The sequence below is a fragment of the Tamandua tetradactyla genome, chromosome 6 (genome assembly GCF_023851605.1).
Source record: "Tamandua tetradactyla isolate mTamTet1 chromosome 6, mTamTet1.pri, whole genome shotgun sequence".
Lineage (NCBI taxonomy): Eukaryota > Metazoa > Chordata > Mammalia > Pilosa > Myrmecophagidae > Tamandua > Tamandua tetradactyla.
The window spans coordinates 37,868,124-37,885,742 of record NC_135332.1 but is presented as its reverse complement, the minus strand read 5'-3'; the positions used below and the strand labels follow the sequence as shown (position 1 = coordinate 37,885,742).

General features: G+C 45.1%; 1 protein-coding gene across 2 annotated transcripts in view; it reads left to right on the top strand.

The window, feature by feature from the left end:
- TRIM25 (tripartite motif containing 25) overlaps positions 1 to 16,350 on the top strand; it is a 43,375-nt gene extending 27,025 nt beyond the window's left edge. The window contains exons 5-8 of one of the 2 annotated variants that reach the window (XM_077164866.1): positions 4,645 to 4,671; positions 4,998 to 5,078; positions 5,164 to 5,256; positions 8,973 to 16,350. In XM_077164866.1, the coding sequence (XP_077020981.1) occupies positions 4,645 to 4,671; positions 4,998 to 5,078; positions 5,164 to 5,256; positions 8,973 to 9,502 (731 nt within the window). In that variant the 3' untranslated portion in view covers positions 9,503 to 16,350. The remainder of the gene's footprint in view (positions 1 to 4,644; positions 4,672 to 4,997; positions 5,079 to 5,163; positions 5,257 to 8,972) is intronic. The other variant, XM_077164865.1, reaches the window with a different exon arrangement.
- Positions 16,351 to 17,619: the final 1,269 nt, after the last annotated feature.

Genomic DNA, 17,619 nt, shown 5'->3' with positions numbered 1-17,619 from the left:
GGGAACCGAACCCGGTTCCTCTAGGCATTGCAGGCAAGCATTCCTGCCTGCTGAGCCACCGTGGCCTGCCCCTCAGACCCTTTCAAGTATTTTGTGCTATCTGATCCAAAAAAACCTCTTTTTTTTTTTTTTTTCTTTCTCCATCTGCCTTGCCTCTTCTGTGCGTGGGCAAAAACCAGCAACCTCAGTTTTTACTTAAGCTTCAGCTGAGCTGGAGGCCTATTTTTAGTAGTCAGAATTTGTTAATTAATTCTGTAATTGGAGCTTACTTGCTCTGAGCCCCTTGCTGCTAGTAAGGTCTCTTTCCTTTCCCCTCTGGGAAGCAGCCTGTGGGGAGGGGTGCTGGCTGCCACAGCATGGAGACTCACAGTTCTGGGTGGACTCACAGCCGGTCCAGCTTGTCCAGACTGGTGTATGCTATGTGTCCGGTCACTGATAAGCCCATCAGTCATTCTGTACTGTTCCTGGCTATTTACTAGCTGTTCTGGAGGACGAACTAAATCCTACACTTCACTAAGCTGCCATCTTGGCTCTCTTGGTCAGAATACACATTCTTAAGTGCATGTGGTTCATTCTCCAAAATCTCGAGACTATATGTCAGATCACAAAAAAAGTATCAATAAATTAAAAAATATTGAAGTCATATAATATTATCTTCTCTGACCACAGTGGAATGAAGCTAGAAATCAATAACAGAGGGAGAACTGGAAAATTCACAAATATGTGGATATTAAACAATGTGCTCTTAAACAACCAGTGGATCAAAGAAAAAAATACACGGGAAATTAGGAAATATCTTTAGGCAGGTGAAAATGAAAATACAACATACCCAAATATATGGGATTCAGCAAAGGCAGTGCTCAAAGGGAAATTTAAAACTCTAAGTGCTTACATTAAAAAGAAGATAGATATCAAATCAAAGACCTATCCTCAAAATTGGAGGGCCTAGAAAAATAAGAGCAAACAAAATCTAAAATATTAGAGTGGAATCAAATAAAATAGAGTATAAAAGAAAGCAATAGAGAGAAACAATGAAACTGTAAGTTGGTTCTTTGAAAAGGTCAATAAAATTAGGTCAGCTTTAGCTGGACTGACAAAGAAAAAAAGAGAGTTAACATAAATAACTAAAATCAGAAATGAAAGGAATGAAATTAACTGCTGACCCCACAGAATAAAAAGAATTAGAAGAATATGAACAACTGTACACCAACAAATTAGATAACCTGAAAATTCCATGAAAACCACAAACTACCGACAGTGACTCAAGAAGAAATAGAAGATATCAACAAACCAATTACTAGTAAAGAGATTGAAATAGCAAAAAAACGTCCCAACAAAAAAAAGTGCAGCACCAGATGGCTTCACAGGTGAATTTCACCAAACATTCTAAGAAGAATTTACTCCAGTCCTGCTCAAACTCTTCCAAAAAATTGAGGGAATATGCCCTCATTCTGTGAGGCCAACAATCACCCTAATACCAAAGCCATCAAAAGATACCACAAGAAAAGAAAATTATAGACCAATATCTCTTATGATGCAAAAACCATCAACAAAATACAAGAAACCAAATTAAATAGCACATTAAAGGAATTATACTTTATGATCAAGTGAAATTTATCCCAGGTATTCAAGGGTGGTTTGATTTATAAAAATAAATCAGGGTAGTATACCACATGATTGATGCAGTAAAAGCATTTCACACAATCCAGTATCCTTTCATGATAAAAAATTAATAGATTAGGTATAGAAGGAAACTTCTTCAAAATGATAAAGATCATATATAAAATACCCACAGCTGACATCATCCTCAATGATCAAAGTTTGGAAGCTTTTCTCCTAAGATAAAGAATAAGACAAGTATGCCCACTGTCACTTCTTTTTTAACAAAGTACTAGAAGTCCTAGCCAGAGCAATTAGGCAAGAAAAAGAAATAGAAATCATCCAGATTGGAAAGGAAGAAGTTAAATTATCTCAATTTGTAATGACATGATCTCTTATGTAGAGAATTCCAAAGAATCTACAAATAAAGTGTTAAAGCTAATAAATTCTGCAAAGTTCCAGCGTAAAATCAACTCTCAAAAATCTGTTGTATTTCTGTAACCAACAATGAACAGGCTAAAAATTAAATTAAGAAACAGTCCCATTTCCAATTCCATCAGAAAGAATAAAATACTTGGGAACAAATTTAACCAAGGAGGTTCAAGTTTTGTACACTGAAAACCTCAAAACATTGCAAAAAGAAATTAAATTAGAGTGAAATAAATGGAAAGGCGTGCATGTTCATAGATTGGAAGATTCAATGTGTTAAAGTGACAGTACTATTCAAGGACAGCTTCAGAATTAATGCAGTTAGTCTCTATTAAAATCCCAGTGGTGTTTTTTGCAGAATTAGAAAAGTTCATGTGGAATTTCAAGGGACCCCCAATAGCCAAAACAGTCTTGAAAAAGAACAAAGTGGGAGGACTCACACTTTCCAAATTCAGAACTTACTATGAAGATATTGGCATCAAAATGGAGTGATACTGGCATAAGGATAGAATATAGACCAACAGGATAGAATTGAGAGTCCGCAATACATCCTCACACCTGTGATCCATTGATTATTGATGAGCGCCAAGACCATTCAATGGGGGAAAGAAGTCTATCTCTTCAACAAATGATGCTGGGAAAACTGGATATCCACCTGCAAAAGAATGAAGTTTGCCCCTTCTGCCATTTACAAAATATACAGTATACAAAATAAACAATGTACATATATAAACATTAACTAAAAATGGGTCAGTAAATTAGAGCCCCTTGTACATTGTTGGGGGAAATGTAAAATAGTACATCCACCGTGGAAACCAGTCTGGCAGTTCCTCCAGAAGTTAAACATAGAATTGCCATTTGACCCTGCAGTCCCACTTCTAGATATATACCCAAAGAATTGAAAATAGGAACTCAGCAGGTCCATCACCCACCAGTATTCAGAGCAGCATCGTTCACAATAGCTGAAGAGTTAAAACAACCCAAGTGTCCATCAATAGATGAGTGAATAAATAAAATGTGATATATCTATATAATGAAATATTATTTAGCATCAAAAGGGAATAAGATTCTGTTACATGGTACCATGAATAAATCTTGAAAATATTATGCTGAGTGAAATAAGCCAGACACAAAAAGGACAGATACTGTGTAGTTTCACTTACATGAGAAAAGAGAGACTAGGCAAATCCAGAGACAGAAGGTTGATTAGAGGTTACCGGGAGCTGGGACAGAAGGGAGTGGACAGTTATTGCTTAATGGGTACAGAGTTTCATTTGGGGTGATGACAGCGTCTTGGAACTGTATAGTGGTGACGGTAGCACGACATGGTGAGTGTCGTTAATGCCACTGAATGGAACACTTAAGAATGGTTAAAGTGCCAAATTGTCTGTTACATTTTATCCCAATTTTAAAAACATAAAAAAAAAAAAAAAAATTGACCGCGATGGGGAAATATGTAAGACAGGGTGAACTAGCCCCAGTGTTGATGAAACTCTCCCTTGCGGTGCTGCCCGCGAGGGACCCTGTGCTCCAGGCCATCTTAGCACAGGACCTCCTCTGGGAGCTTCCAGTAGGGTTGGCGAGACCACGTGGACGGCAAGGGACTGGGGCAGAGAGGAAAGACAACTGGCGAGGGAAATGTGGCTGTGACATGGGAGGCCGAGGGGGAGTCTGGAGAGAGGTTGAGGAGAATTGTAAAGTTTTGGAGCGGGTGGAGAGGGATGAGATCCGTATCAGTGGAGGTGAAGGTGGAAGAGGGGGAACTTGAAGTCTTCTCACCGCTTACATCAGAATCACCAGGAGGGCTTGTTAGACACTAATTGCTGGGCTCCACCCTAAGACTTTCTGATTCATTGAGTCGGTGGTGGGGCCTGAGAATGTGCATTTCTTACTAATTGCCAGGTGATATTGATGCTGCTGGTTTGGGGGCCACACTTTGGGAAGCATTATTTTAGCAAAACTCAGTTGTCATTGGTACACACTCCAGCTATTATAAAAGAGTATCGTGGTACCTGGCAAGCACCATCTAGTACTGAGGCCCTAATTTTTTCATGTGCATTAAAAAAATTTACCTGCTGTAAAGTGTGCAGATCAGAGATGTACAGTTAGTTAAAATTGGACAAATGCATACACGTGTGTTACCCAGTCAAGATGAGAATTCTCATCACCCTAGAAGATTCTCTTATGCTCCTTATCAGCCGGTACCTCTTTCCACAACCACTGAGGGTGGTTTCTGTCATGAAACATTCATTGTGCCTGTTGACCACTTACAGTTTTCAAGTTAAAAAAAAACCCAGCTGGGGAGTGCAAGACTAGTTCAGTGGTAGAATTCTTGCCTGATATGCAGGAGACCCGGGTTCGATTCCCAGTCCACGCACTTCGCAAACAAACAAAGAAACCAACAAAAACAAACAAATTTCAACAAATGGTGCTACAATAATGGAATACTCACATGGAAAAAGAATGAAATGTGACCCCACCATATAGCATGCACACACACAAAAAAGACAGCTTTATTTGGATGGGTAAAATTCATGCAAATAAATCTTATGGTTAGTGAAAGTAGCATTGTGTTGTACTTTAAAATCTCTGAATTCTGAATACCTTCTTTTTCAGAAGAAGAGAAGAAACCCAAGAAACCTCGTAAGTTAAACTTTTCTGCATCTGTTTTGTTCCTTGTGACTGTCCAAGCTCAGTATCAAACGCTGGAAGCTGAAGCCAGCCTTTCCTATCTGAGTTCAAAGATGGGGCTTTACTTTTAAGATTCTGTCCTGTAATGAAGGGAGGCCCGGGGTTGGAGGTGAGGGCGAGTATAAATGCATAAGTTGAATAAGATGACAGTGGCCTGTCTGCACTCACCTGTGTTGGACCAGCTGCTCAGGTGTGTGTGGAAGCTTTGAAGGATGTGGAGGGCATTAGGGTACTCTGTGTCATGTTGCAAACTCATTTTTCTCCTCCCTCATCCCCAGCGCCTGCCTCTGCCCTACTGAGCAAGGTTCCCATCTTTGGAGTGCAAGAATCGTTAATGGATTTAAAACCTGCCCTGGAGGGTGAGTTATTGTGGGCAAGGGGCAATGGAGTTTCCACTCTGAGTTGGTCATTAAAGCATCTTTTTGTTTACCCTCCCTGCTACAGACGTGGCCTCTGCTTCTCAGCAGAACTCTGCACAGGACAAGGCCAAGGTGCTGGACGCCTTCTTAGCCAAGACCAGACCTGAGCTCCTGGAGTGTGAGTAGCTTTGGACAGCATGAGCAGTCCTCCTGGCTCAGCATCTCTCCTGTGCAGCTCCATGCGGCTCCGCACCGTTGGCTCTGCTCGGAGGTCCAGCCAGCTTGCTTGGTCAGCTGCCCCCTCACCTGTCCTCTACTTTGTTGCACCCTTACTTACCCTTACTTATTCCCTTCCATATCACCTGCCTTTCTTCACCTCCCTTCCTAGCCAGCTTAGATTCTGCAGTCAGTTCTCTGAATCTTCCTGTCTTCTTTTTGCCAGGGCTGCTCTAACAAATACTACGGAGTAGTTAGCTTCAACAACAGGATTTTAGTGTCTCCCAGTCTTGGAAACTAAGTTCAAAACTAAGTCTTGGAAACTAAGTTCAAAATCACGGTGTTGGCAGGATCGTGCTTATTCTGCAGTCTGCAGCATTTTGGTGGTACCTTGCCAGCAATCCATCACTCGGTCTCTGCCTTTGTCCCCACATTGCCCATATTGAAGTAAGGCCCATCTTGATTCAGTTTGACCTTCAAAGATCCCATTTACAACTGGGTTCACACCCACAGGGCTTGGGTTTAGGACTTGGACTTGTCTTTAGGGGACATGATTCAATCCATATCACCCCCTCTTGCAGTCTGGTCTGGCTGAACCCCGGGCCTGGCTGAACCCAGCTTACTTTCTCTAGGCCTGCAGAGCAGCTGCGGTGACCTGTGGTCACGACCTCCGCCGGGTGCTCCATCGCCTTGCCCTCCTGCTCTTTCTCTCCTCTTGACTACTCTGTCACTCTCCATGGCCTCCATTTCAGCTTTCTGCTTGCCTTCCCTGCCGCCTTCTCCCTGTCCCACCAGCTTCCTCCCCAGTGAGGAGTGACATCGCGGGGGAGGGGGGGGTAACCCTCATCTGCTCACGGACCCCATTTTAATCCTGTACACTAAAATCAGACCTTCCAGGGAATGAGCAGGGAAAGCTGTATATGTAACTCATTTCCTCGGGGATCCTTTTTAGGGAAGTAAACACACAGCTCTAAAGATGGTTTCCATTTGTGGCTTTCCAGTGTGGGTCAGTTACGATCCCCCGGGGGAGCTTTGTAGAATCCCTGCTGTCCAGACTGCATCCCAGATAAGTTCATTGGGATCTCAGTGGCTTTTAAAGCTCTGAGTGGTTGCAGAATGCAGCCAGAGTTGGGAAGCCCAGGTGTATGCCCTCGTCCTACGGAGTCTAACCTCAGCCCCTCCCCTCTACCACAACTGCTCTCCCTGACATCAGCGGAAGCCCCCGTGTGGCTCAATCCTAAGGTCACATTTCAGTTTTCATTGAGCACCTCTCTCACATTCCTTTTTCCTGAAGCACTTCCTTGGGCCCTGTGTCACCACGCTCCCCCAGTTTTCCGCCTAACCTTCTGGGTCGCTCCGTCTCAGACTCCTTGGCAAGGTTGTCCTTCCCTGTCTGACCTGTAAGTGGTTTGAGTTCCTTCCTCAAGGCCCGGCCAGGGGCCCTCCACTCTCTCTCCTCTCCTTCCATGCTGCAAAGCTTCACATGCAGCAGCTGCTGTGTGGACCCACTGCCACGTGGCAGCCACAGGATCTCTGGAAAATGCACACCTGGCAGCTTCTCTTTCTGCAGCCACAGCTGGGCTTGGGGGAGATGCAGGGATACCTTGGTTTCTCAGGGCGGGCCTTCCCTGGAGCCCCTCCCAGCCCCCACAGAACCTCTGCTGGACCCCAGCCAGCTGTCACCCAAGCTGCTGCAGGTGGTGCTGAGCCGTGTGCTTCAGGAGGCCCTGTGCTCTGTGGGGGCATCACCACCTGCTGTGCCAGCTGCCCAGGCCAGGGGGAAGGATTTTGCTATTAAAAAGATTGCGTATCTGGTCATGTACCTCCCCTGCTTAAAACCCTCTGGTCACTTCCCATTGCTGTCAGGATCAAATCCAAATCCTATCTCGTGGTCCAGGAGGAACGGCCTGTGAGCTCCAGCCCACCCTCACCTCCCCAGCCCTGCTCTCCACTGCATACCACCTCTCCCTGGCCCTCTGTATTCCGCACCCCCCGGACTTTCAGTTCTAAAGCACTATACCTTTGTGATGCTGGAGTTTTCTCCCTTCCCCACTTTCCCAGCCAACTCCTACCTATCCTGCAGGTCTCCATTTAAAGGGCCTCTTCAGAGGGACCTTGCCTGCACCCCACACAGCCTTCATGCCTCCTTGTTAACACTCAGCAGAATCTGTGACTCTCCAGGGTGTAATGATTTGTGGAAAACCTTACCCCCACGCCATATAACCTGTGCGAGGGCAGCCCCGTGCCGCTCTTCCTCACCTCCGTCTTGGCTTTCAGCACAGCCACAGGCTCAGTGTGCATTTGCTGAACAATAGGAAGGATGTCTGACTGGGCATAAGTCAAGGACCAGGGCCCTGTGACTCATCTGCTCCAGGTTCTAGGCCCTGCAGGGATGTGAACCAACGTAGAGAAGCAACACGGCACATTTGAAAAGCACAACCACCTAAGCAGGGAAGGAACAGTTCTAGAATCTTAGAACCTGAGAGAACATTTTTCCCAGCCCATTCATTTCACCCAGAGGGAAACTCAGGCCCAAGTGAAAAGCATCATGCCCTCAGCCACGTAGCCACAAACCCAGGTCTTTGTCTCTAGGCTAGAGATTGCCCTCTCTGCCATGCTGCCCCAAACCTGTTCCCCACGGCCCTGGATCTGCCTTGAGGGGACCGGCAGAGATGAGTGTGCCCTAGGGAGGAGACTGAGGGCTGGGAAAGCACCTCTGATTGATCTGAAGAGCTCAGTCTTCAGATCTCCTGGAACTGGTTGAGTATGTGGCAGGAATGGGGGAGGGGTGCATGCTTGTGTCTCAGGCAAGGGCATGATCAGATCATCTCCTCCTTAAAAGCCTTGGCTGGCTCTCTGCTGCCTGCTAATTAAGGTCTGAGCCCCTCAGCCCTTCACCATCTAACCACAACAGGACATCCCACACCCTGCTGTTTGCTGTGTGCTCTCAGCTACCCAGACCTCCCTGGTCCTGTCACATGCTTAGAGTTCCTGTGACCTCTCAGTATCCTCTCTGCCCTGCATGGCCTTTCTCCCTCCTCTGCTCTCTTCTCTCTTAATTCTTCTCATCTTCCTGTGCTCAGCTCGAATTCTAGCCCACCTGTAAAATGTCTCCCTTATACCCTCTGCCCTTCTATGGGAATCAGTTGCCCCATCTCTGCCCCTATAGCAGTGCGTGTACCCTTTTAATGAAGTACATCTTACAATGCTGTTTTTACTGATGGACTTGCCTTGCTTGTTGAATTGTGCACACCACAGAACCAGGCACTGTTTCTCTTGATGGTTTTGTGCCTTGCACAGAATCTGCCATGAATTGACTGCTCAGTGAAATGGTTTTGGGTGGATGAATGACATACAGATAGATGGATAGATGGCTGAATTGATGGATAGACAGATGGACAAGTGACTGGCTGGACAGGATGGATGGATGGATGGATGGACAGACAGACAGGATGGATGGATGGGTGGTCAGGGTGGATGGATGGATGGATGGATGGACAGGATGGATGGATGGATGGGTGGTCAGGGTGGATGGATAGATGGATGGATGGACAGGATGGATAGACAGATGGATGGGAGGGTGGATAAATGAATAAATAATACCAGTTGCAGAAATGTTTAAAATTGAGAGTACTTCAGGCTCCTAGTAATTGGCTCCTTGGGGTGATGCTTTCTCAGATGCTACCAGAGTCATTCTGGACTACAACACTGCTCACAACAAGGTGGCCCTGTCGGAGAACTACACCGTGGCTTCGGTGGCCGACACACCCCTGAACTACCGGCCGCATCCCCAGAGGTTCTTGTACTGCTCTCAGGTGCTGGGCCTGCACTGTTACAAGAGAGGGGTCCACTACTGGGAAGTGCAGCTGCAGAAGAACAACTTCTGCGGGGTGGGCATCTGCTACGGCAGCATGGACCGCCAGGGCCTCGAGAGCCGGCTCGGCCGCAACAGAGCCTCCTGGTGTGTGGAGTGGTTCAACACCAAGATCTCGGCCTGGCACAACAACGTGGAGAAAGTCCTGCCCTCCACCAAGGCCACGCGCGTCGGTGTGCTTCTCAACTGTGACCACGGCTTCGTCATCTTCTTTGCCGTTGGTGACAAGACCCACCTGATGTATAAGTACAAGGTGGACTTTACTGAAGCTCTGTACCCAGCCTTCTGGGTGTTCTCTGCGGGTGCAACGATCTCTGTCCTCTCCCCCAAGTAGGCAGGTCCCTGGGAGCTCTGGCTAATGACTTGGGGACTCCAGTGAGAACTGAGTTTATTGTTGGAACTCTCCTTGAACTTCCCTGGGAGCTCCGAGGGTTGGAAGGGTGGCAGGGGAGCTGGTGAATTGGGAAGGGTGGGGTAAGGAGAGGGATTTGGCCAGGAAAGGGGGCCAGTAACTGTACTGTGGGTGGGGAAGCATTTCTGCCTCCTGGGCCCTGTTGCCACAGGGCGGGATGGGTCTCCCACTGTTCCCATTAATTGCCAGGTACCTGGACAGCTGAGCAGGGTTCTGGGCAATAACCAAGGAGCGCTTGCTCCTTGGAAAAAATGTATAGCCATACCAGGTTACTTCGGGGACAACTTGTTTTAAAGCTCTTTTGCTGTCTGGGGGCACTGGTCCTTGGTATTTTGATTACGCTAATGGGGTTATTTAAAACTAAATTTTGGGGTGCATGGGTGGTTCAGTGGTAGAATGCTTGCCTTTCATGTGGGAGACCCGGGCTTGATTCCCAGAACATGCACCCCCCCAAAAAAAAACGACAACTAGAGTTTGTACAGATTCTACTGTCACTGAATTTGAAATACTCCCACTGCACCATGTGGGGTTGGGGCGAATGCTTGGTTTCTTCTGGTTATTCTCTGTGTTTGAGGAAACTGCCTATAACAGGTCTCCTAGAACTAGTTTCCCAAAGCAGCCTGTCGTCTGTTCCCACTGGAGAACAGCCCTGCTTCCCTCTCTATCCTGTTCCTCCTCATCCCATCGATGGTTTTTAAATGTTTAATCAATCAGGAACCATTTATTCTAAGGCTTCAAGCTGTGATCTGAATCAGCCTTTGTTAAATTTGTCTTTTCACTCAAGGTCAAGGTGACCCATGCCCAGCTTTGGATGGACAACCCCACTCCCCCCCTTCCACCCCAAGTAGGTACAAGTGTCTAAATCACAGGGGCAGGGAACACTGCTGGGCAAGAGGGACCCATGCTTCCACCGTGACCTGGTGAACAAACGCATGGTGGGTTTGTTCTTATTGGACTCTTTTCTTCTTACCGATAACTCTCCTCAACCTCAGCTCTTCCACCTTCCACATGGAGGTATAGATAGCACAGTGTCTCCTGTGGATTGATTAGTGTAGATCACAGTCAAGTGGATAGGGTATCTGAGCTCGGTATCTGAAGTCTGCTTTCACGTAGACAGGTCATGTGTGGTCACCTGCTAGGGTGACTTCCTATGGCCAGAGGGGTCTACTGGAAGCCAAATGGCGCCATTCTGCTCGGCCGGCCACAGGCTGCAGGCCTGGTGCTGGCATTCACATGGTATTGGAGGTCTGTCACTTGTCCTGTCCTTTTCTGCTGTCTCCCATGTTTGAGCCAATTCCAGATGTGCAGATTGGCCAAGCTGGAGGGAGCAAGCTCAACAGGTCATTGAATCTGGGAGTGAAAATAAGCCCTAAACATTAGGGGGCAGGAGCAAATAGATTGTTTTCTCTTTATATCCTGGTATTGTCAGGATGTAAGCTCCCGTTTCAGAAGTGGAAGAAATTTCATCTCTGATGAAATGAGTACGGCTCTGAGCGTTTCCAAACGGGAGCTCAAGCCAGGCTCCTTGTGGTATGAAAAAAAGAGGTAACCATTAGGGAAGGAGGGAACCTAAGACCTCTTCAGACTGATATTTGAGAATTTAAGCATGTCAGGCTTTGTGCTGGAATTTCGGGCCACTCTAGTTGGGCTCAGAGCACTTGGGATGTCTGACGTGTCTGTGTATCATCTCCCAAAAGGCCCTGGGGAGAAAGATCTTCTTTGTAGGGAAGGCATCCCTGCAATAGCTGATAAATGGTTTTTAAAAGTTTTCTTCCTTTGCTACTTGGAAGAAAAGTTCTTTAGTGATTCTTCTCTGCTCTGGAAGGTGGTTTCTTCATGCGTCTTCCAAAACAAAACCTTGTCTGAAGCCAGTTCATACTGGGGTAGTTGCTGGTCTTTGGGCATAAGAATGCTAAAGATTAATCCATGGCTCCTTTTGAAACTTCTTCTGCAGAAATGAGGGCAGCAGAGGGCTCTTCCCTAGCAAACATGAAGCTCAGGATAGAAAACACTGAGCCCTTTCTTTATAAGAGAAGAAGCTTACAAGAAGCTTCAGGGATGGAAATTGAGGGAGGAACCCTTGTATTCATCTGATGCCTCATTTTGCAGAATAATTCAATACTTCAATCGGGAGGATAGACTCAGTTCATCGGACTTGTGATTCCATCATGGAGGAGATGCCTTCTAACAAGTGTGAGGGGAAAAAACCCTGGTACTATGGGAAAGAGTCAGAAATCTCCAGAAACAAGTACAAAAACACTATGCCAGATCCAGTTATCAGGGCCTGTCTCAGTCTGGTGAAATAAGTTAAAAGTCAAGGTGAAGTTTTTGTATTATTTAAGACCTGGTTGGCCATTTTCCCTATTTTAATTACTCGGAAATGGACCTGTGACCTATAGCCGACAGCAGTATCTTTTACCTTATTTTCCTTCCACTGTTGATTCTCATTGGTGAAGAGTAAGCGTTTGAGCTGTTATTTCTTGAGCTTGTGTTTTAGAGTTAAATCTCTAAGGAGATAATCCAGGCTACAGACATGATCTTTTGAAACTCGTGAGAAATGCTAGGGCCAAGGCTGGTTGACATACCTTAGAAGCTTTGGGTGCAAGAAAGCAGAGTTTGATATTCATTCTTGCATCCCAGCACAAGCAAAAGACATGACTTGTCTACAATAGGTGGGATCAGTGAATGGGGTCTCCACCATGGGAGGTCACTGCTCAGGGGCCTCTGGCTGCCCAAGTTCCACCCAACCACCCTGGGGATTGAGATTTCACCAGGCCTGTTGCCCATGTGAGGCCCACCCCAGGTGAAGCCCCTCCTCTAGGACCTTTTGCTAAGGAATTCCATGACCAATAGGACATCGGTCTAGGGTTTGCTTCTGGATAAATCGAGAGTCGGGGACGGGGAAAAGGGGTAGGGATGTGATTGAAATGAACCATACATGAATAATGAGTGGAGTAATAGAATGGAGATGGGAAAATGAGTTCATTGTATTATTCCTTCTACTATTACTGCATATTTTTGAAAATGTCTCTAATAAAGAGTTAAAAAGAAAGAAAAAAACAAGCCCCAGGTCAGCAAAGGGCCCCGTTCGCTAGATTTGGTCCTTTTTTGAATAGGAGTAGGTATTACAGGAGGCGTGGATTTGAGGTGACGGAACTTGTAAACTTTTAATAAGCCTTCTTGACTGACCTGTGGGAATAAAACGTATTGCTTGTGAAAGGAGCGTCCCAGGTTTCTTCTCTCCTTTGTGAAGACCTGAGGGTTTAACTTTCAGGGTTTTCTCTCTCATTCTTTCCCAGTCCCCTCCCTGGAGTCTTCTCATCCTGTTGCTGCAATCCCGAATATATCCTGTCAGTTACAGACTTATCCTCCCATTCAGAAATGCCACATGGGCTCTTCTGCTCCAGTATGATGGTCAAGACAGTCATTTGTGGCTCAGTAGAGTAAAGCGAAGAGTGCTTGTGTGTATGGGAGGTGGGCAGTTATTTCTAAAATCGAATTCACTGTGGTCTGTTGGGGTGGCCAACAGAATCTGATTGTGGATTCTCTTGGGGATCTTACATCTGTTTTCTTACTAGTCCCCAGGAAGCCTTGAAATGCCATTGCATTGTGAATGATGGACAGATTCCAAGACCCTGGAGTGCAAGTCTACTTTTCCTGTGGAACAATCCCAATTACATAAAATAGAGGAAACCTAAAACAGAGGCTTCAAGAGTAGTGAAGGGGAAGGGAAGAGATAGTGACAGAACAAGAAAGGCTAGTTGAAAAGGAATGTTTGAGGAGAAAATGTCCCCTGTCTGTCTTTTATGACAGGATTTTCTGTGCTGAACAGCTATTTCTCCTCGGAAGTTTAGACACCTGAGGTTTTTTTTTTTTTCATTTTCCCCTTGTGCTCTTGGATTTTCTCCATTGAAAACATGGAGGCAGGGAGGTCTCTTCTCACTTGGATTTTGACTAGTGCCTGATGGAGTCATGGGGTGTCCCTATGATCTCCTTCAGGGATGCCCTCACCTCAGAGGTTGGCCTAGGAGACTGAGGTGCTGGCTGTGTGGCGCTGGGGCGTGGCATAGGCTCTCGTGTTCGAATGTGCAGCTGCTGGGTCTCCCTCATGGGTTGGCCGTATCTCAGTAGTCATGGATAGAACCCCAGGCTCGCTGGTTTCTGAAGGGTCCTAGAGCCCGAGTACCCAGGTCTTATCCCAGATTTCCATGGGATTCCTGTGCCTGATTTGATGGACAGACACAGATGTAGCATTCCTCTATGTCCACACCTCTCCATTGATTGCCCAGCTCTGTAGGAACTTCCTAGAAGGTTTATGCCCTAAGACTCTCTCATCTGTGGATGGGAAATGAGCATAGCATTTGAGGGCCCGTTTCCCTTCAAATTGGCTCTCAACCAGTAGTCATACACTATTTCCAAACTGCCCCAGTCAGCCACAAATGATACTTTTGGGTTTCCACAGCACCATCAGTTCATCAGTTCAGCTGGTTAAACCAATCTTGAAGTCCTCCCTCCTTTTGTACTCATCTCACCTGTCTTTTCTCTAAGACTCGCTCTGGAGTTGAAGGATCCCATTCCAGCTCAGCTTTTCAGGAGGGGGGTCCATGAGAAGGGAGTTGGCTGTGCCCTTTTCCCTGGAGGTAAAGTGCCTTGGAACTATTCCAAATAGAGAGCCACTTTGATTCCATTTGGTTCAGCCTTACCTCTTCTTCCTGCCTTGTCTCCAAAAAATATTTCATGTGAATAAACGTTGGTTGAAGTTTTTATTTTAATTACATAAAATAATCTTGAAAGCCAATTACAGATCAAACAAAATGGTCTCTTCACTTTTCTCAGCTCCTGTGCAGAAGTTCAGGTCTTTGGGTGCTGAGACCAGAGCCTGCCCCAGCATCAGGATGACATCCCCCAGGCGACCCTGTAGGTGGGCACAGTCCTGTGGCCAAGTTATGGCTACTGTGATGCAGGTGGGGGTGTCCCCTGGCAGTTTCCAGGAAACCTCTTTCGAAGATTGTTTGACCCCCTTTTCTTACCTCTTCTTCCTGCTGCCTGGAGTTTAGACCTGAAGAAAAAAGCTGTCTCTTATTAATAGAATGGTATCTCACTTAGATTGCAGTCACACCTATTTAAAATTTAGGCAAGAAGCAAAAAGTAGGAACTCCAAGACCAGGCACTGAACTCTTTGATTTAATTAATAAGATAGTGCTCCATTCTAATACTGGAGGAGAAAATGCTGAAATGACATTATTGGACAATCAAAAAAATTAGAATATAGATTATATGCTTTACATCAATATTAGATTTCTTAAATTTATAACTGTACTTAATGTGGTTACATTAGTGAATATCCTTGTTATTAGGAAATAAATATACATTGAAATATTGAATGCTAAAGGAGAATGATACATGCAGTCTCTTCTCAAATGTTTAGAAGATAGATAAAGAATAATACAGCAAATATGGTAAAATGCTGGAAGTTGGTAAATCTGGGTAGGGGTATATTGAAGTTTTCTGTAATGTTTTTGTATTATTTTGGCAATTTTTCCTGTAAGTTTGAAATAATTTAAAAATAAAAGTTAAAAAAAAAAAAAAAGATAGTGCTTGAATTCACACTCAATCTGAGACTGTTTCCTGTCCACAAACTAGAAGAGGCGAATCCCTGGGCAGAGGAGGTGGCAGTGAGGGAGATGCTTGGTGTAAGGTTTAAGAGAATTAGCTTTTGATCAGACAGACCTGGGTTCGAGTCCTGTTTCTGCCATTACTGGTTGTGTGTGATCCTGGGCAAGTACCTTGGCCTCTCTGAGCCTGTTTTCTCAGCTGGTAAAAGGGGAGTGTTATACCTATCTCACAGGGTTGCTGTAATAACCAGGAAATAATCCCTGTGAAATGCACTCAAGCAGTTAGCACAGAACTTACTCAGGAAGTAAATGTTAGCTATTCCTTTTTTTTTTTCTATTGACAGTAAATTTAACATAATCAACAGTTGTATAATAGTGATCTATTTTCCAAGAACTTTCCCAGGCTGACTCACTGAGTTTTCACCAAAGCCTTGAAAGGCAGGCATTTTTACTAATTTTTTTTTTATTAATTTTACAAATGATGCTTAGAGAGGTTCAGAGTCTTGCAAAACGTACCTAGAAGTATATGAGTTAGCATGTGTTTCAATTTGCTAAAGCTGCTGGAATGTGATATACCAGAAATTGATTGGCTTTTCCAAAGGGGATTTATTAAGTTACAAGTTACAATTCTAAGGCCATGAAAATGACCAAATTAAGGCACCAACAAGAAGATACCTTCTTGAAGAAAAGGCTGCTGGCATCTGGGGTTCTTTTGTCACATGGCGATGTCTGCTGGCCCTTCTCTCCAAAATGTCTCTGTGGGTGTTTTGTTTCTCTCTTAGCTTCTGTGGGCTCTGAGCTCTCTCCAAAATGTCTCTCCCTTAAAGGACTCCAGCAAGTGGAGTAAGACCAACTTTTAATGAGTAGGTCCATCTCCATGGAAACAACCTCATCAGAGGTCCCCACCCAGCAATAGGTCTGCACCCGCAAGATTGAATTTAAGGAACATGCAGTGTTTCCCATTTCCTTTTGCCCTGTGCCCCCAACTGGCCTTGCATCAAGTTGGGCTGGGTGTGAGATTACACTACAAGATCTTGGTTCTTCATCCTCAAGTCCTCATGACTCACCGGGGAGAGTCTGACCAGGAGTCCAAAGTGAATGCAGCAGACCTAAGACCTCTCAACTGTTCGGGACCCTGGATTCCCAGAGCCTTTTGGGACAATGATCTAGTAAAGCCTATCAAAAATTCAAGTGCAAAGCTTTCCACTTTTCAGAAAAGTACAAGTACCATACACACACCCTTGGAGAGGATTGTGTGTGTGTGTGTGTGTGTGTGTGTGTGCGGTGTGTGTTTGTACTGTGTCAATGCCACTATTAGATCCAGCCCATTCTCTTTTCTGTATTGGTAAAGATGATGATGATTTCCTGCTAAATGGAAAACAAAATTTGCAGAATAAAAAACAGGATGTGTTTTTTTTCTGGGGTACATAACAGATTCAAGCCAGCACAGCATGATCCAAAATCAGGTCCTAAGTTGGGGACAAAGGGCTGCCATTCCTGCAGCCCTGAAGGCATGGCCCTCTATGGATGTCTGCTAATCCTTGCTGGGTCACAATGACCCTGGGTCATGAAGAAAAGGGTCAATTGCATCACAGAGCTTTTCTTTTTAAAATCAGACAAGGAATTTGTAATGCATTTAAGGAAAACAGTGTTTTCCCCGTTAAAAAGTTCCAGTGGGTAAAAATTTGTGAGGCAGGAGAGGTCAGTGGAGAGAGGTCATAGTAATGCCATTTACTGAGCACTTCCTGTGTGCCCGACGCTGTGCTCTCCCACTGCAGTCTCACCACACCCTGTGACAGAACCATCTGCTCCCCCCGTTTTATAGATGGAGACACTGAGGCTCAGAGAGGTTAAGAAACTCACTTGGGCCACTGCAACTTCAGAAGGCAAGGAGGTGGGATTTGAGCCCAGCTCTGTTTAACTCTAACGCCCTAGATCTTGGAACCATTTATTTTATTTCTGGGTCCTGTTTTTTTTTTTTTTTTTTTAAGTTTATGAAATCCTTAACTTTATTAATTTTCCACAGAAATATTAAATCTCATTATCGACAGCTTTTTCTTCAGAAATTAAAGGCCCCAAGGAACTTGAGCCCAGTGATCTCTCCTTCCACAATTTCTTTTTTGTCTTCGACTCCTAACTGTTCTTACCCACGTGTCTGGAAGGAAGCTGCGTTTCCTTTAAGCCTCCCTGGAACTGGTGCCATGCTGCAACATCCCCATGTCTGATGAATAGGGAACTTCACATTGTCCTGTAGCATTAGTTAAAGTTTACTACAATTAAAAATGGGCTGTCTAAGGCTGAGAAACACTGTTTCATATAAAAGGAGACCAAGAGACATGACAACTCCCTGCCACACATGATCCTGGACTGGGGAAAAAATGTAAAAAACGTAATTGGAAAAACTGACAACATTGGGATATGCCT